This window comes from Cynocephalus volans, chromosome 3 (genome assembly GCF_027409185.1).
Source record: "Cynocephalus volans isolate mCynVol1 chromosome 3, mCynVol1.pri, whole genome shotgun sequence".
NCBI lineage: Eukaryota > Metazoa > Chordata > Mammalia > Dermoptera > Cynocephalidae > Cynocephalus > Cynocephalus volans.
Window position 1 is genome coordinate 110,249,270 of NC_084462.1, and position 20,920 is coordinate 110,270,189.

The window sequence follows — 20,920 nt, forward strand, 5'->3', positions numbered from 1 at the left end:
TTGACTGTGCTGTTGTAGTGTGAAAGCAGCCACAGACAATATGTAAAGGAGTGGGCATGACTATGGTTTTAATAAAACTTAATTTACAAAAACTGGCTGGACTTGGCCCAAGGCCTAGAGTTTGTGGACCTCTGTCCTAGTGTCATAACTAATAAGTTGCAACAACTGGCTGGTACCAGCAGAACTACTTTATCCAACACATGGCACTGATCTAAAAATAATTAATCACGAGCAACAGAGAATTTGCTATACAAATAGTATCCCATGTTCACCAAACCAAATTTAAAATGCCTGATTGAGTAAGAGGGTATTATACCCTCTGCTCTGGGGGAAAAAAAATTCAGTCAATGTTTGGTTCCATGTTTAAAGAACCACATTTCCTGAGAAGGTGACTATCTTAAAAGCTTAAGAAGTACGGTAACCATATCTGTGCTGTGACTTATTCTTAAAAGATAAAAGTACTAATAGCTAATATGAAAACTCAATATTTATTCTACGCCAGGCATTGTTCAAAGTGCTCTGCAGGAATTAACTCATTTAATCCTCAAAACTGTGTGAGGTACGTACTATTATCATCCCTACTTCACACGCGGGAAAACCGAGGGCCCGATAAGTCATTTGGCCAAGATTAGAAGGCCAGTAGGTGAGAGAGGCGAGACCTGAACTCAGGCATTCCTGCTACTGAGGCTGTGTTCTTAATCTCTACTCCCTAGAGAGGAAGAGGACAGGAAAGGCGAGTCAGTGCTCAGCCCTGGGGATTCATCTGGCCAGGTGAGTGGGGAAAAAACACACACCGAAGAGCTTTACTCTATACTCTTAGTAACAATCAACACTGAAGACAGACTTCTGTGACTAAATGTGTGGGGATTTCTCCCCACTTGCAAGCAAGCAACTAGTTTTCCAGAAGACATCAGCTGAGTGTCTTCTAATTCAATTCCAACACTATCTGAAGGTCGCATCAGATCCCAGAGGTTGACTGCTCACAATCCCCAAGATTGTCCCCTGCCTTTTCAATGCCAGTCACAAGTTCAGGCTCCTGGCACTTCTGACTCACCAGCTATATTAATTGGGGTTTCCACAACCACCTCCTCAGGTTTGATTGATTTGCTGAGCAGAAACTCAGGAAAATACTTACGTTTACCAGTTTATTATAAAGGACATCACAAAGGATATAAATGAAGAGATGCACAGGGCAAGGTATGGGAGAAGCAGTGCAGAGCTTCCATGCCCTCCCTGGGTGTGTCACCCTCCAGGAATCTCCACACATTCAACTCTCCAGAAGCCCCCAGAACTCAGTTCTTTTGGGTTTCTACGGGAGCTTCGTTACACAGGCAGGACTGATTCTATCATTCACCACTGGCAATCAATTTAACCTCCCCCTACTCAGCTCAGAGGTTGGGGGATGGGACCGAGAAGTCCAGTCTTGGTCTTTCTTGTGACCAGCCCCCATCCTGAAGCGGTCTAGGGAAGGGCAGCCATCAGTCAACTTTTCACCATAAAAAAAGACAGAACTTTGGAGATTCTAAGGATCTGAGGAATTGTATTGTCAGGAGATGGGGAGGAAGACCAAATAAATATTTTCACACTAACAAAAACAGATGGTTTTTGTTGATCAGCAAATATTTACTAACTCCTTATCATGTGATGAATAACATGCCTAGTGTTTTATGTATGTTATTTAATCCTACCCATAGTGCTATATGGGAGAAAATATTATTCAATTTTATAAAAATGAAAACAGTGGCCTAGGAAGATTATAAATTGCCCAAGGATACACATATAGTCAGAGATGGAACAACCTATGCTGGCTCCAGCGGGATTACCATTTATTTGAAATTAAGGTGATTGCTTTCTGAACAGCTATTTGCAGGAGATTTGTGTTGCTTAGGAGAGAAGACACCAAGTTCCAGGCTAGTGAGCAGCAGCTTGTCTCCTTATGATGCAGGGCTACTTACATGACAGTCTCCCGTGAGCCTTTACTCCCCGCAAACGAGATCTGTACTAAGGGTTGTTCAGAACCTAGTCTTTCCTCCACCTTAGCCCATCAACGGATTAATTCCTGCAAATATGGCTTTGGCTGTGTGATCCATTGTTCAGCCTTCTTTTCTTGCTTGTCCAGGCATTATGCCAACCTGGGTCCATCAAACTCCCAGAGCTTTCCTGGCATCTGTTCCATTGTTCTAAAGAAGGGGTTACTGGCACACACTTTGGATTATTTCATTCTGCAGTCTTCAGGTTTTGTCAGAGACTACAGCTATGAGAGTTCTCTTTTAGAATCTACCTTGACTGAGTTTGTCAGCCCTTCCCTTCATATAGGAGTTTGTAATTAGACAGCTGCTCGTCTCATCAGAGATGCATTCCTACATTCTCCTAGCTGATTTTAGGTAACGTTCAAGAAATGAGGAGAAAATCTTTTTTTTTTTTTTTTTTTAATTCTATCATTTAAAAACCATAAGTCTAACAAATGTAACTGACTTTTTTCCTACTAAAGTTAACTATTTTTCTTGGAATGGACTTCAGCATGGATTAACTATTCACTGACTATACAGAAAAATATTACTTATTGCTTTGTCTAGAATTTTAGCTCCAGTTAAGGAGATATACAAAATTATTTTTAAATAATCATTAGGTAATTACACTTGGCAATGTATTTTTGTATCTGTGATCGCTATTGTTTCTTACATCCTATCCCCACCCTTTGGGTTCACTTTGTCTCGTGTTGAAGTCCCTCATTTAGTAGTTCCTTCAGCAGGGGTCTGGAGGTGGTGAATAATCAATCTTCGCTTGTTTCTTTCACATATATATTACAGTCTAGCTGGGTAGGAAATTCCAGATTGACAATTATTTATGGAACTTTGAAGATACTAATTTATTGACTTTTGGCATCTCTTGTTGCCGATGACAAAGCATCAGTTTGTCCTTCCATTATAAGAAAACTCTTTAGCAGCTTTTTAGCTTTTTTCTTTGTCCTGAATATTTGGCTTCTCCTTTATGTTTTTCTCTAGGTAAAGCTTTGTCTTATTTTCTAGTGTGGTACTTAGTGGTATTCTTAATCTGAATTCAATTCTGGAAGAGTTTTAGCCATTATGCTTTGGAATATTGGTTTTCTACGACTCTTATGCCCTTTTCTTCATATACTCCTATGAGATGAATGGTAGAGCCTCTTGTTCTATCATCCATGAACAACTGCTCCTTTATATTCTTCATCACTCTATACTATATTTTGGGTGAATTTCTCATTATCTTCCAATTCATTAATTCTGTCTTTGACTATGCCCAGATTAGAGTTTATTCTATTAAATTAGTATATTTCAAAGACTATATTTTTTATTTCCAAAATTTTTTTCCTACTACCTCATCTTTTCATTTGGTTTTGTTTTTGTCTTGTAACATTTTATTGTTTTTTCTAACTTCTTCCTTTATATTTCAAGTATCCTAAAATACTTATCTTAAAGTCATTTTCAGATTTCTCTGATATTTTCATTTCATTTGGTGGTGAATTCAACCCTCAATTGTTTTTTGTTGTTGTTGTTGTTGGCTTTTTCAAGTATTGTAGAATTTTGGTGTGCACATTCTCCTTGAGTGGGAGATTTTAATTTCTTGCCTCTTCTCCTCACGGCCTTGATCCTTTCTCCCTATGTAACAGTTTTGTTTCCTGTACTGGCCCCCTTGATGCAATCGGGACCTAAAGTGATGGTCCGAAGTTCCTGTCCTAGGTGATATTCTGAAAATATTCAGAGCCAGTCCTAAGCTAGTGGCCAGTCGGATGCATGTCTTCGGTGGACGACTGTGTCTGCTTTCCCTTGCCTCCTTGGGATGTAGATTCTTATCAGCCACTGCCCAAGGGGAGAAGTTAGTCACAGTATAATTGTAGAATCCTTTCTTGGGCTGAGAAGACTTAGTTCCAAGTGGTGAATCTGGCTCCTGAATCCTGCTTTGCTTTTTTTCGGGGGTACTTTTAGTCTCTATTATAGAATAAAATCCAAAGTTCCTCCTTCTAGACCTTGAGCCCAGCAAACATGCAGATTCATTCCTACTAACTGCTTTGTGATTCTGTTATGTATCTGGTTTATAAATAAACTTTTGCTGACAATGGCTATTTCTTTTTAATTTCCTCTATTTTGCATGTGCTAGTGCTAAAGGAGCCTCAAAATATGAATTTACAATGCCAAACTGTTCCGATATTCAATTTCCAAAACATTCATTTTTATCAATACAATAATCTAAAAATTCTACATTCTACTGTTCAGCAGTGTTAATATGTATTTTTCCCTTTGTTTTCACTAGCAAAGAAAAAGCTGATTATGTCTTACTGACAGATTCTCTTATTTACTGCCTGGCTAATTGAAAGTGGATGGCCCCAAGTGATGTTTCAATTAATTTTTTTAACAGGAAAAAAAAAAGGGTTGAGAAGCAGCAGCAATTCAGTGGTCCTCTCTATTATTATCTGCATTAGAGATGAAATCTTTTGCAGTTTTACCTAATCTTAATCAGAGAGAAATCTAGCTACTAGTGCATGCATTTACTCAGGTTTTAAGAGATGAAGCTGAGGAGTATAATCCGCCCAAAAGAGGGGAGTCATAATTTTGGAACTATTTTCTTAATCATCATTGAAGAAAGCTTTATCAAATTAATGAAAGCCTTCTATTCCCCCAAAGATTTATACATATCTGTACCTGAAGGGTGCCTTACCTAGAACTCCATCTTAATTACCCATGCATGTTGCTGGCCTATAAGTATTATTATGACAAGAGTTGAGGAATATAAATGTACCACACTTACGTATGTATTCCTAAAAATTTATGTATGTATCAAATTTCAATAAATCAAATTGCATTTTCCTTTTGAATTATAATTTCAAATATGTGTTTCTAGAGGAAAAGAAAATATGGTCTGAAACACCATAAGAAAGGGTAGCATTAGGAAAGTGAACCTAACAGTTAAGCACTTACCTGGAAAATAACTTAATAATGATAAAGCAGTGTATGCCTTAGTGCAAATGTTATACTGAAAATACAACACTGCCCAATGTCAAGAACAATACTAACTGCCAATGAAATGAACACTTGGAACTTTTAGATAGAAACATGCATTAATGATAGCTCTTTTGAAGAGTTTTTCTACTTTTCTCTCTCTAATAAAGCTGGTAGAAAGAACGGATTTTAGAGATAGACTAGGGTTCAAATCTTGACTGCTCTTTATAACCTGTGTGACGTTAGGCTAGTTAACTAACATCTCTGAAGCTCTGTTTCTTCACTTGTAAAATGGGCCTAACAACAACTACTTTTTAGAGTTAACATGAACTGAAAAAGACTTCCTGATATATAGTAGGAACTCAATATAATGATTATCAGTGTTATTGTCATTCACTGGCCTTTTTCCTGGAAAAGAAAAATGCAAATACAAATACATATGACTGCACCTCTACTAAATCTGATGGAAGGGATGCCTCCAAAGCCATGTTTCTCTATCTCCTCTCCCTCGTCTGTGTCTGAATGGAATTTAGATTCCATAGTAATTTCCCTTCACAGGAGGGAAGGCAGGACAACCACAGGAAGGCAGGATTAAAAGAAAACATTAACTATAACAGCTACCACTGAGTGCTCACTGTGTTCCATGGTACTCCCTACATACCATACTGAATGTTTCCTATATGATCTTGTTTAATCCTTACAACAACCCTACGGGGTAAGGATTAGTATTCTGTTTAAAAAGAGGAAGTCAAGCTTAGTTTATGTAGCTCATCCACAGCCTAGCAACAGACCAGGAATTCAAATCCAGATCTGTGTATTTAAGGCCTTTCTCTTTTTGTGGCATCGTACCACATCATACCAGGAAGACAAGATTTAAGAAACGACATGTGACACAACAAGAATATATATTGGGTCTCTGCTCTCAGGTCTGGCACAGAGCTTCTACAACGCCTGAAATCTCCTGATAGGGGTGAGAGGAGCATCTTTTGTGAATCATAATATGCCCCTTTCAACCATACCTGAACTTATGCTAATGAGGTGACTATTGGAAGATGGGGCTAGTTGCCAGAAGAATCAACCATAGGATTAGAGGGTTGGAACTTTCAGCCTCGCCCGTCCCCCCACCCCACCCCCAAATCTCCAAGGAGGGCAGCAGGGCTGAAGACTGAGTTAATCACCGATGTTCAGTGACTTAATCAATCATGCCTATGTAATGAAACCTCGATAACTCCTAAATGTCAGGATATAGAGAGCTTCCGGATTAGTGAAGGCATTCACATGCCAGGAGGGTGGCACATCTCAACTCCATGGGGACAGAAGCTCCTGTGCTTGGGACCCTTGTGGACCTTGCCTTATGTACCTCTTCATCTGGCTGTTCATTTCTGTCCTTTTATCCTTTACAATAAACTGGTAAACGTAAGTAAAGTGGTTCCGAGTTCTGTGAGCTATTACAGCAAATTATCAAACCTGAGGAGGAGGTCATGGGAACCTCTGATTTGTGGCCAAGTTGGACAGAGGTGTGGGAAACCTGTGGACCCACTATTTGTGACTGGCATCTGAAATGGGGGGCAGTCTCATGGGACTGAGTCCTTAACCTGGAGAGTCTGCACAAACTCTCGGTAGTTAGTGTCAGAACTGGATTAAATTGTAGAATACCCTGTCGATGCCTGCAGACAACTGGAGAGTTGTGTGATGGGAAAAACCCACACATTTGGTGTCAGAAGTGTTCTGTGAGTAGAAACAGATTTATTCATAGTAACACAACGCTACAATGAAGCGGTTACACACCCTAAGCAATACAGAAAATTGTTGAATTGACAGGGTAACTATATTTCAGGTGCTCAGGTTTAATCTCTTTTAAATGTATTTTGAATTAAAAAGATATACCGAACCAGCTAATGTGAACTTGTTTGTAATGACTGTGTGTTGAATAAACTTGACTGTAACATTTTATACTAGTGCTGAAAAGAGAATTGTCAATCTCTCAAGAGGAACACCACCAAGTTATTTACAAGTGGGGCATTATAATTATTTCTGATGGGGCAGGGAAGGGACATACCAAGGAAAAGAATAATTTTTTAACAAAAACAAATGACCGGCAATATCTTCATCATCAAAAGCTTTAAATATCAGGTACTCTAAGACTTCCCAGAAACTTGTAGAGAATCTGTGTAATTATCAAGAAAAAATAGATCTCTTAAGTAAAGAGAAAGAGCCAAGGTACAAATAGCCAGCTTGTAAAGAAAGGAGCTTCTCAGTATTGCAGAACAGGGAAAGCCCTTTCAGCCACTTAAGTACTACTGGGTCTTCATGAAAAGTTCACGTGCTTCTAAATGTAAATGTCTTAGACTATAACAGGTTAGCATAAGTGACACAGTCTATAGGAAATATATAAAAGTATATCATATAAAAGAAAAAAAATTAAATGTAGGCCAATACTACACAATAGCATATATAATAGGTTTTAAAATGATTTAGGAAAATGGTGTGGTGAACAGAATAATGACTTCCTAAACATGTATGCATCCTGGTCCTTGGAACCTGTAATAGTAAAAGGAACTTTGCAGATGTGATTAAAGATCTTCAGATGGAAAGATTATGTTGAATTGTCTGGGTGGACACAATATAAATACAAGGGTCTTTTTAAGAGAGAGGCAGGAATGACAGAGATAGAGAGATTTAAAGATGCTGAGCTGAGGAAGGGCCTGTGAGCCAAGGAATAAAAGCAAGTTCTAGAAGGTGGAAAAGGCAAGTAAACAAATTCTTACCTAGAACCTCCAGAAAGAACAAGCCCTGCTGACCCATATTACACTTCTACCCTCCAGAGCTGTAAGACAATACAATTGTGTTGTTTTAAGCCACAAAGTTTGTGGTAAATTTGTTACAGCGGCAATAGGAAGCTAAGATGGTAAACTCTACTACGGCTAGCAAAATTAAAATACACATCAGCTCTGAGACGAACATTTGCTTTTAAATGATGTCAACTTTTTCAAAAAATTATATTCTATCTTATTCAAGTTTAACAGTCATTGCTTAAAGAAAATATGCAAGGATAGTATATTGACAAATAAAAACTTACAATTACAAAAAGTGTTTTTCCCTCTTTACCTGGAGGTCTCCAAAAAATCTAACATTCCAGGAAAACCACCATCAAGACAAGCTTTGGCTTTTATCACAAATGTGTGAATCTACTCTGACCTTGTGAAAAACTTCTTTTTCACAAGTCTCAACCTCTTATAATAGGAACTGGGAAGAAGATCAATAAAATCACCCAACTATGAAAATTAAAGTCCATAGGATAAAGTAAAACACTGATAGAGGGAATAATATATAATAATATAAAGCAATTATTACAAGGAGGATCTTTGTGCAACATTTTATGTGAATCGTGGAATGCCCCTGACTTTACTTATAATATTCTGCATTGTTTAATCCACCTTTAATAAGGTGCATAAAGCTGATCCTGACCAGAATGTTCTCAATGAGGTTCAATGAAAGAGTTATTGATTCCACTTGAAAGGTCTTTTCTACTGGGAACAGTATTGTAGGTAATTATGACAATTACTTTTAGATTTTCAAAAAGTAAATAACCAGTTTCTGCTTAGACATCTAAACTATCAAATAGTATGATTCTTTCCTATTACTGTCTTTTTTGTCATGAACTACTAATTTAAATAAATGAAAAACAGTTGCTTTCTCGCTAATAGTATCCACTGAATTTAAACAGCCTGTGTACCCACCATGAATGTCTACACACACAAACACACACACACACACACACACACACACACACACACACCTGCCACCTCACTATTTAACCATTCAAAAGTTGGGCAAAGTAAATAAATCCCTAAGTAAATGAAGATTTGTCCTCATTCTTCTTTTTCCTAAAACTTGTATTTTTACCCCAGTATAATGACATATTTACTTTCTTGCTTTCCTGCCACTCATGTATTACAATTGAAATGTTTATGGCTCAATGTGCTCTCACAGTTAGAAAATAATAAAACAGATATTCTTCCTCTTTTGGAGGTATGACCTACTGAATTGTTCATGGAACATACAGCAAGCAGTGAGACAGCCTTACCTAGGGACATCATACTCATGTAGACCTGGAATAAAAACCAAACCAAACCAAAACAACCAACCCAACAAAGCTAAGTCAGGGTTACTTTCCATGCTTGTACTTGACAATGAGGCTACACAGACCAGCAGCATGACAGATAAAGGTGAGCCAGAGCTTGCAGGCAAGCCATGGGCTTTGTCAAGGGATCCTAGAGAGACCAGTCACTTCCCTTACCAAGAAAACCATTAGACTGGTCAGAGAGGAAACCAAATTTTTTAAGTAGCAGCTTCCTGTGAGACTTTATTTCTCTTCTAGTTTTCAGACTGTAGTGGATTGAATTATGTTCCCCCAAAACTCATTGAAGATTGAATTGTATCCCCCAAGTTTTATGTATTAGAAACTTAGCCCCTACTGTGACTGTAAAGAGGGTGGGAAATCCTATTATGGTGATTGTAAGGTGGGGCCTTGAAGAGGTGATTAGATTATAGGGCCATGTAGTGGTGAATGGATTAAAAATGGTGGTCAGGGGTGTGGTTCTGAGGGTTTTAAAAGAAAAGAGAGGAGAGTCTCTCTCTCTCTCTCTCTGCTTCCACCATCTTGCAATGTGAGACCCCCCGGGTCACTGTTGGTGCCATCAGATGGACTTTGGACTTCCCAGACTCAGCTCAGAAACGGTAAGCAATAAATTTTGTTTTCTTTATAAATCACCCAGTTGCAGGTATCCTGTTATAGCAACACAAAACAGACTAATACACAGACTGTAGGCTTCTCACTTTTCCTCCATAAATGGGAGCCTTGTTTTGCTGGGTTGCCCCCATGAGTCTACGGCAGGCTCCAACTTTAGATTTGCTGAATCTAGTGATTTAGCGTTACTTTAATGATCAGAAACAAGGCTGAAATTTTTAGAAGTTGGGGATCTAATTTAAAAAAAAAAAAGCTATTTTATTCACTCCTTCACTAAAGGTTTTAGAAATCTTATATTCCTGTGTAGCTTCTCAGATTTTACATTCAAGTTCCTTATCTCTATTCCAGGTAAGAGAATCATGGCCGTCAGGCTTGAAGATGATATTCTAATTTGCTGTCCAAAACCTGTGTGCTCTGAGTGGTCTCCCCAGAAGTGGGGATGAATTTACCAAATCACTAAATAATGACTTTGGGAAGTTTACAGCTTCTCTTTACTAAAATTCCATGCAATTTTTAGTTCTTGATGTTTCCATGTTACAGCAGAGCAATAGCTTTTAAATGCCAGCTGATGGTGGAGTTTTTATTGGCCTATGTGAAATAAGAAAAGCACCATGAAGTAAGTTCTTCATAAAAGTAAATGTTTCCAACTTAAGGAATAGCCCCTTTATTCTCAGAGATTATATCCTTTTTATTTTTAGTGTTAAGGTAAACTTTCTTTTATGAAATCATAGTGATACTGGATGTGAAGTTTTTTAATGTCCTTCCTTAGAAAATTGGTTAGCAAACTTCTACTTTCCAAATCCTTTTAAAAATTGCATTTGTCTGTAAACGTAAAAGTATGGGCACCATGCAGGATTCCATTTATGTCTGTTTCAGAAATACCACTTCATGTCCAACATTATTAAACCATTTTACCTCCGACTCATGTGTCTCCATTCTTGGTGGTGGAAAGAGAATTGGACACAAGGAAATATTCTAGGCTGAAGACATGTTGGTGGAAGAAGAATATTTCCATTTTCTTGCAAAGTTCAGAAAACATGCTTTAGGTTTTTTTTCTTTCCTACGAGAAGATCTGAATTATGTGCCCTGATCTCTGGCACAGTGTCACTCAATATATTTTAAACATCATTGTTTTGGTAAGTCAGCAGTAACATGTGGGCCCTACAAATGTCAAATAAAAAATGCAACACATTCAGCCTTCTATAAAACATGGCAAACAACTCAACATCCCAGACACTTGAAATGTCTATAATATAGCTCAGCTCATTCCTACTTGGAACAAAGAAATGACTTTTTTTTTTTTTTCAATTATTATGGCCAGCATGGATTAGGAATGCTCAAGAATATTTTCTTGTGTCTTTCATAAGAAAAGACATTTGATAAATATTCTGGAAGAAATCATGTATTATTATGAATGCACATTTTACAATTTCTAGTATTTTAAAGAATAGAATACTCTGGCATTTACTGGTACTTTTCAGAAATCCCATTTGATTTAATATTTTAAAATTTACTTTAATCCTCATGCCATCCCTTCAAGGTATGTGTTATCCATGAAAGAGAAAAGCATAGAGAGGCTGAGTATAATTTAAACCACTTAGAACTAATGAGTGACACTATCAAAGGGAGGGATAAGTGAATCCAGTCTGTGCTCTCTTCTCTGTATCAAGTTGTACATTTACATATTTGATTAATTCTGAAAATAGAAACAGCTCTCATTTATTGCAGATTATTTAACCATGAGATAGACAAAGTATGTTCATGATCCTTGTCAAGTCAGTAAATGATACCTCGGAAGTACCCTTATATAGCCTTGGTTTGGCTCAAGATTTTGATGGAGAGAGATGATTTAAAAGCATTTAATGCATGAAGTCATTCCTGGCCCAGGATGACTAACCAGAACCCACCAGCTGTTTCACAGCATGCATTTCAGTGTAGCTTACAGCCAATGAACAATGAAAAACAAAAAATCACATTTGTGACCCAATTTTTCTTCAGTTACTAGTCATTTATATCATGCACAGAACTGGATAAAACCTAAGGAAGTAGCTCTTGGTTACTTCAATTTTCTCATGTAAAATAAAAGCATCTACCTTTTATTCACCTTGTTGGAACAAGATGAGGTTGAATGGATAAATCAGAAAATATGAGAAATAACACACATACCAAACATAATGGCCAATAACATCATCCTAAATTAAAAAGATATATAAAAGATTAATATCCAGGAACGTCTCATGGTTTTGCTAGAATGTCATGCTCCTAATAGTGATGGGCTGACATCAGATAGTCATGTTGGTGGGTCACATAGTACCATAAAGACATTTGTGTTTGATGCAGTGGTTACACTGGTGGGATCCCAATAACAGAAACCAAAAAAAATCCCCCAAACTGGGCTTTTCTAATTGCATACATTAAATATTTATACTGTTATTTTTATTGAGGCATTCTTTTTGTTTCTAGTCTTAATTCCTTTCTCTCTCCAAAAGGTTTCTATAAGGCAAGTCATATATGAAATATCATGCTGTCTAGGAAAACACATATTAGCTGCAGTGAGCCGAATGGAGTGATGGAAGAGTGGATGTAATGAGTAATATAACTGTTCGGGAAATAGAATAGTTTGGTCAGGGCCCTCGCCTCGGGTCCAGCTGGGTGTAGTTCAGCATCCTTTGTAAGCAAATTGGGTGGGTGGGTGGGTGGGTGGGTGTGCGTGCGTGCACGCATGCGCGTGCGCGCCAATGCATCTTTTTAGTTTTGTTGCTATTCTTGTATTCTTCAGAGAGGAGTTTTAGTGAAGCAGGTGGGTGGGTGTCTGCCTCAGGCATCCACCATACCCGGCCATGCTTTCCAACTTATGGCTTCCAAGGACCTGTTTGCTGGTTACCTAGCTCACAGACCTGCGGGTGAAGGGGTCTGGTGACCCAGCCTGGAGTGTGATGGGTTTGTGACCCAGTCTTTAGATGAGCTTGAGGGGTCTGTGGGCTCCAGACCCAGCCTTAGCTCGACAATCGGCCTAGTCGGTGCAGGATTACTGGCAGGTAAAAGAGCCCAACAACTGGCGTAGTCATGTAGCAAGACAATTGGCACTGTGAGGATTCCAGGCTATAGCCTTGTAGTAGCCCCACAATAACTAACAGTCATTTACAAAGAACTTTCAAACATAATTTTTAATTCAATTCTCACAAAGATCTTGTTAAATTGGTGTTATTCCCTCCTCTGCTCAGCTGAAACAATATAAGGAAAAGAAGACTTGTGTTTATTAAGGGAACTTGGAAGCCACAGTCTCCATTTAACGGATGGGGAGTAAGTGGCAGGTCTTCATGAGACACCAGCTCTATCCCTTAATAGCTATGGGATCTTAGGCAAGTTCCCCAGAAATCATTTTCCTCATTTGTACTATGGTGGAAGATAACGGAAGTTTGTCATTTTGTTACTTTTTCAAGGGCAACAGACATAGTCACTAGAGGAACTACGACATGGATTCTTCTTGATTTAAAGAACTATAAGAAACATTTCACTGCAAGGTCACACCAGTGAAAAGTCTGGCGGCATCCACTACCTTAACACAAAAGCATCAAGAAGCAACTGTAAGGTGGTTTTAACGAGTAGGAGGGGCAACATTAAATATGACTTTATTCTTAATAAGCAAGTCACTCTAATGCACTCCCGGTCAGAGCATGTGAACGAGTGTGAGTTTCACACCCCGTAAAGCTTTTATTCACTGACAGAAAACTTTCGGACAGAAGGAAAAAATATAAAAATTATGGCAAATGTCATAGATTCCCTTAAAGCACTACATTAATATACTGGAATTAAGAATGACCATGTCAATCACCTTTTTGTTTTCATAAGAATCCTCTTAGAAAGCACAGCTATCCTTTTTTTAAAAAAAAACATAATATATTTGTTACCTTACCTTACCTGTGCCCATGCCTGGGGCACTCACCAGGTGAAATGTTCCCACACCTCACTGAGGGATGACCTTGTACTGTGTGGAAAAGTACAATACAAAGTCACACTTTGATTGAATCCTGATATTCTGTTTCACCCCAGGGGAATCCAGAATAAAGCCATTCAGGTGTCCTTTAGCATACCAATCAGCAGGGGCAAACGAGGGCCAGTCTGGTATAAAGGAGACAGCAGAAGCAACTGTGTCCCTGGCATTCTAACAGCACTCAATAGTCAGGGCTTTATACTATCATCTGAAGGGCTGTGCATAGAAAGGTGATGCTTAAGAAATACCCTTTGATGATGATGAAAATATATGAAACTTCAAAATAACCCGCTTTGAGGAAAAACAATCTGCCACATTCTAAACTGAATATAGCTAACATTGAAATAAAACTGTCTGCATTAACTGTTGCAATAAGAGAGAGCTCATTTTATTCTGCCCTTGTCTGTATGGCAACTGCTAACCATCCTTAAAATGCAGCTTAGCCATCATCTTGCTTTATGGCACTGTTTTATGTCTGTTTACATGTGATGTCTGCCCAGAAAGGTTAGTAAAGTCAGCGAAGGTACTACTTTGTTTTGTGGCTGGATCTCCACAGCTAGGTAGGTGCCGGACATGCAGACAGTGCTGAGTAAATACCTGTGGCATCAATGAGGAAATGTGCACCATTGGGCCTCAAATGACAGTAGGTGGGCACACTGAAAGATGACCCACATAAAATAGGTAAAAGAGGAAGGGGTAATTCAATGAGTTAGCCTGGATATTTGACTTAAAGTTCAAGAAAAATACTAGGATATGCTTCAGTTTATGCTCGCCTTGAAGAATAAATCATGTTATTCTGCAAGTAATTTATACCACTTATTGAAAAAGAAAACAGGCTTGCAAAAACCTACTTTGTGGTTTTAACACAGAAGTTGCCAATACCACTAAAGATATCTATAGTTCACAGTATCAGGCACGCGAATGTTAGGCCAACCGTCATCACTACAAAAGGTCAGCATGAATAAAATAGCAATGTGGGAACTGTGTGGGATTTGTTCACATTTTATTAAGAATAATGATGTAAGTAAAACAACAAAGTCTCCCTTGGTATCTCGACTTGATATGACATGGCCATTCTCTAAACTGATGCTCTGTTTGGGGCAGACCATGTTTCTTTGAAGTGAATTTGCTGAAAGTAAGTCTCTCTTCTGGAGTCTAAGGTTGTACATGTGTGATAACATGTACAACAGTATAATATCATCTCTGTCTACTATAAACACAGGGAAAATAAAAGCTACCATCTCAGAAAAGTAAGTCCAACCCACGTGAACCCGAGACTTCACATTCAGGGACCGCTGTCACTCATGTTGCTGTGTCACAATTCATTTCAGCAGCCAGAACCAGCTCCACACCTCTGCCTTCAATCTCTGTGGGTCGTTAGGTATCTTAAGGACCAGCAACTAAATGAATGGTTTTGTATTTGCAAAAGGTGACTGATCTTTTTTTTTGGTGACCGGTAAGGGGATCGTAACCCTTGGCTTGGTGGCGCCCGCACCACGCTCAGCCAGTGAGCACACCGGCCATCCCTACATAGGATCTGAACCTGCGGCCTCAGCGCTCCCAGCGCCGCTGCGCTCCCAGCGCCGCACTCTCCCGAGTGAGCCACAGGTTCGGCCCAGGTGACTGATCTTTAATAGGTAAGAAAGAGGTAGAGTGGAAGTGAGGAATGACCAAAGCTTGAGGCCTTGTCCTAGCTTACTGGTCCTCCAACCATCCAGTGAAGAGAGAGACCCTGTGGATGGCCAGGGCTGCATAATCTTCCCCATGTATTCGTCTATTTAATCTACTGAAGTTCTGGTGAAAAAACAAAACAAACAAAAAAAAGTGAGATGATTTTAAAGGTCTTCAATGTCTCAATTGTTCTTAGGACAAAAAAAAAAAATAGCTTAAGAGTTATTATCTTAAATACATACCTGCGACAAAACTAGAAAAAAAAAGTTAAAACTATCCATAACCTCTGGTCCTCTTCTCTCACCCCCTTTCTCTAGTACTCAGGAATAGCTAAAATATTTCCAGCAATTCCTGCACAGCTCCAGGGAGCACCATTGATACCAAAGACAACGTCAATGGATTCTCCTGAAGTGTGCACTCAGTGGCCCTAAAGAAGATGATTTTAGAGCTCAGTGGGCTTGTGCTGGAATCTTATCTCTACTACTTACTAGCTATATGACCCTTGGCAAGCTATTGAAAATCTCTCTGATCCTATTACCTTCTCTGTAAAATGGAGATCATAAATTGTATTTCCAAAGGCTGCTATAAAAACTAAATAAGATAACATATGTAAAGAACTTGGTGTAGGGCAGCATACCAACACCAATATTATATTACTAAAATCACAAAACTATCATATTTAAGGGTATACAAAACAATTGTATATAGGACTCATGGCCCATTCTACATGGAGAGACCAACAGATACTGTGAAATTGGGCACAGATTACATCTGCTGAAGATGGGGAAGATACCCAAGTTCAAGGGGTTAGAATGCAGTGACCTCATGCTGTGGTTTAGATGTGGTTTGTCCCCAACGAAACTCACGTTGAAATTTGATTCCCAATGTGGCAGTGTTGGGAGGTGGTGCCTAGTGGGAAATGTTTGGCTCATGGGGGTGGATTTCTCATGAATAGATTAATGCCTCTTGTGGGAGTGAGATCTTGTTCTCTCACAACTGGATTAGTTTCTGTGACAGCGGGATGCTCCTTCTCGTGTTTGGTTTCTTTGCAAACGCCTGCTTCCTCTTCCATTTTCCACCATGAGCTGAAGCAGCACAAACCCTCATCAGATGGGCTGCCCAATCTTGGACTTCTAAGAACCAGTATCGGGAGCCAAATAAACCTCTTTTCTTTATAAATTACCCAGTCTCCAGTCTCAGGTATTGATTCTGTTATAGCAACGCAAAACGGACTAAGATACCTCATAACCACATAATTTTTAAGTCTCAGAACTGTGATAACTGGCAGAAAGGAAGACTAATGAGCATATTAATTCATTAGGGTATGCTGGTACAACTGTTGTCAAAGATAAGCAACTGTTTAAGTAAGACAGGCTGCATTCATTAAGGACATATGTGCTGCCAACAAATTACAACATGCTTAATTCAAACTTTTTTTTTGCCTTCCTGAGAAATCCAGGACCAGTCAATATTTAATTGCACTAAATCATTTATTTGACTCTTTAGTTAAGAAACGATTAACTGATGCAATAAAACTATAACCTAGGAATTATAGATTCTCAAAATTATAGAGCTGAAAGAGATTTTAGATACCATCTGGTCTAACCTCTACATGTTCCACCTGGGAAAGCTGAGGTCTCTCTAGAGAAGATGAGAGTCAAACCTATAGTCACAAAAGGCAAAGCCAATTCTGGTACTTGGCCTTATCAACTTATTCTTTTTCTTACTACAAGGAACCAATCTTTAGTCTATTCAATACACATACCAACAATCTAATGTTGAATATATGGGTTCCCATCTCAACTCTGCATAATTTGGAGTTCATAAGGCAATAAAAGACATCTGAAGGACTGGGTCAGTGATTGGCAGAGCAGCTGGGTCGGACTGTGTGGGAAAGTCTGAAGAGACTCAAGAAGGTAAGTGAAGAACATGATAGGAAGGCTGTTAGGGATCTGTTAGTCTGGGATTTGGGTAGTGGCAATTAAGATCTTTCAAGGGACCAAAAATATGAAAGGACTTTAAAAAGTTCATGGAAAGATTCCTATTATCTTTTAATTCTATTTATCCACGAACTTTTTGAAGTACCCTTGTAGAATTATTCTTCATATGCAGGATGCAGCACAGTGACTAGCACATAGTAGGTACCTAGTCCTTATTTGTTGTATGATTGAATGATGAACCACGAGGGAATGAATGAAAGAACTCTTCTGAGAGAAAAAATGAGAGCTTTGGAGGCAACAGAGAAGAGGAACTGCCTAGTGCAGTCCCTTAAGGGAGGGGGAAGAGAAGAGTTAGCACAGCTATCCCTAACCGTAGCAGGAAGGAGGTGGCTCGCTTCCCTTGCAAGGACAGTGAGTCTGTGGTCCTTTTGCTTTCGCCCACACTTCCATTCTGAGGAAGTGCAGCAGTTCCCATGGCACAGGGTCTGCTTCTGGCCTCGCTGCTCTCAGGATGCCACAAGAGAAGTGGAGAGCTTGAGCGGAGTCATTCTCCAAGAGCGTGAGAAATTTCAAATCCATTATGTCACATTATTTTTAGGGGAGACGCTGTGCTTACCTGCTAGCTATGCAAGCTACTCACCATACGGACATTGATAAAAAAATGTTTCATAGCAGGAACTGAAGATGAAGAAATAATTCTGACCCTAGGCTAGCAGAGCACACCCTATACATTGAAGAATGGGGGAAAGTTGGGATTTCCTGGCCAACTTTCCGTTCACTGAAAACGTGGTCATCTGTGTACCAAGCCCGGAATGCTTTGACCTTCTGCCAAGTCTGTAAGGCTGAACTTTCACAGCAGGAGTCATTTGAAGTGCACTGGTGGCACAGACATGACAGAGAGCTATATCTCATTATATTTTTCAAATAGGTCAGTGTTTGATACTCTCTTTCCTTTAAACATCTATGTCTAATATTTTTCACTTTTGTACCATAGGATATGGCCACTTTGAAAAAAATATGTACCACTCATCACCCCATATATTTTTCTAGGACTAAATAGAGAAGCTATAATAAAAGACTGCCTCAATGCCTAAGGAAGACCTTTCAGGGTTCTCATTATATAAGTAAGTAACTTTCTGTTTAAGAGAAATGCCAACATTTCAGTGGATAATAATGAGGAATTGAACAGTGTCTTCTTAATACAACATCTAGTAGACTAATAGCAAAATGACAGTGTGTACATCAGTTGCTAGGACAAAATAGTGAATTCTGCCCCATGTTCATATGAAAGATACATACAGTCCAAGGAGAAGATATAATGTCTCTACTGTGATCTTCATTTAACATTTGATTAAGGCAAAGTTGGTGCATTTAAAGGAAAAAATCTTTCAAAACCAAAAGAACAGGTCAGTGAAAAAACTCATAGAGTGATTGGCAAGGTTTTTATATTTTTAGCAGTTTCAATTCCCTTAAAAGAAATGCCTCCTAAAAGGAAAGTGCTAAGTCCCTTCTAAATGTTTTTCGATATGCTGCCAGCTCTGGTACTTGCCTCTTAATACTGGCTTGTAGTACTCATGCTAACTCAGCTTTACATGCCATTCAAGGAATAAACATGAGACTAGTTGTTATTGAAAAGAAAGGGACAGCATCGTTAGAATTTTTATATTAATATTTGTAAAACATCCTGAAAAACAATATGAAACGGCAACCTAGAAAACATTGTTCTACAATGAAATTATAGAAAAGGTAATGAAGAAACCAAACTAAAATGTTTTTCTAATAAAGGAAACAGTTTGTTCTGAGTACAAATAATTTTAGCTATGTGGATAATTATTCTAAAAAGAGCAGCTTTTGAATAAGAGTGAAAACATACTACTGTGTCCAGATTTAGCAGACAGCAAACTCCCCCAGAATGGTTCTCATGCTAACTTTGAGCATTTTTATTCTTTTTTGTCTCTGATTATGTTGCTGAACACCTAATTGTTTATGTAAAAGTTAGTCTGAAGAAACAGGATGACTGGCTAAAGTCATACAAATGCCCACTCACCTCCCATAATTTTGGATTGGCAGTTAATAAACTCCGGCTTCCTGTCCGTGAGGTACCTCTGGCAGGTGTGGTGGAGGATCTGGAAGAAGGTGCATTTTTCTGAGGCTGTGCTGGCTACCCACTGGTCAAAAGCATTTTCAAACAACAAATCAAACTCTGCAGAATCCTGGAAGAGACAGTGAAATAACTACTGATCTCAATTTATAAAAGGTGCTGCTTCCAGCTCACCCCTATCAAAAGACTCATAAAGGCTAAAACAAAGACTTTGGTCCCAAGCATAAGGCTCATCTCTATTAGCACCAGGTATGGAGAGCCCATATTTCTGTTTATTAAACAAACCCCAAATCCTAAGTATTTATAGACATCCCTATGAAGCTAGTATCACAGAAATCAAGATAGCCAAACTATAAGCTGACTTATGTCAGAATTTAGACCACATATTGTCTTCCCAGTGACTTGGAAAAAACCCTTTGGGTTCTCAGCAATGACCTCTGTCAATCTTGCCCCTAAAATTTTGTAGAAAAAGATCCCCCCTGGTTGTTTTAGTATATAGTAACAATTTACATTTTATTATTCTTCCTTATTGATGTTTTGTGTGGTGTGTGTGCGTGAGCAAAAGGGAATGTATTTTGAATACATAACTATATCACAAAATGTTTCCCTTATGAAATCCAATGGAATCCTAATACATAACCTTTTTAAGGTGCCATTCATTTATTTGATTTTTGGTAAATAACCCTTGTCATTAGTGGCATTAGGAGATAAATAAAGCTTTGATGAAAACTTTTTTTTCATATTGATAACCAGGAATATGAGTGTCTGAGCTCTGTCCTCTGCACTCTGCTGATAAGCACAAATGGAGGAAGCATTTCTTCAAGATGCATACCCTTAGGTTCCACCATCAAACATGACTAAAAAAACTTATAATCTTCCATAAGAGGGAACAGACATCGGAAAGCTTTAGTCACATAACTGAAATAGAGAAACAGCCTTGTTAAGAATAATTCAGACTACAGCCACCACTACCAAGGTCAATCAGAGTCATCTTGTAAGGAGAATTCCTTTGCTCAGCATTGGACAATTCACTCACCCGATTAGGATCGATACCATTAACCTGGCGAAGCTGCTCGAGCATCCACTGTGATCTACGCACGAACGATGTGGAGCCTTCAAACTGTTTGACCTTTGTGATGGACGCCTGTGTGGGCTTCTTGTTTGTTACTGCCAAGAAAAGACCACTGAGATTAGTGGGTCTGCAGGCTGGTTTGTTTCCACATTCCAGTGTTATTTCTATATGACTCCTTCTGTGCATATGTACAATAAGAGAGAGTGGGGGAGAGAAAGAACATGAATGAATATGTGTGCCTTTGGTGAGGGGTGAATGCAAAAGAAACAGAATAATCTTCACTCTCAAGCTGTTTACAACATAATTATAATTGTAAGGTCTGCTTCATTTACGTCTTCATCCATTCATACTGAAAACGACATAACTGAGTAACACCAAGTACCTTCAAAGGAGGGTTCAAGTGCACAATTACAGCTTGC

At 38.7% G+C, this 20,920-nt stretch overlaps 1 protein-coding gene across 2 annotated transcripts in view; it reads right to left on the reverse strand.

Annotated features, from left to right (window-relative positions):
- The window catches only part of STXBP6 (syntaxin binding protein 6), a 234,020-nt gene that overhangs the window by 29,016 nt on the left and 184,084 nt on the right, over positions 1-20,920 (reverse strand). Inside the window, exons 3-4 of one of the 2 annotated variants that reach the window (XM_063091426.1) lie at positions 20,466-20,596; positions 19,376-19,541 (exon numbers count right to left, since the gene is read on the reverse strand). In XM_063091426.1, coding sequence (XP_062947496.1) covers positions 19,376-19,541; positions 20,466-20,596 — 297 coding nt within the window. The remainder of the gene's footprint in view (positions 1-19,375; positions 19,542-20,465; positions 20,597-20,920) is intronic. The other variant, XM_063091425.1, reaches the window with a different exon arrangement.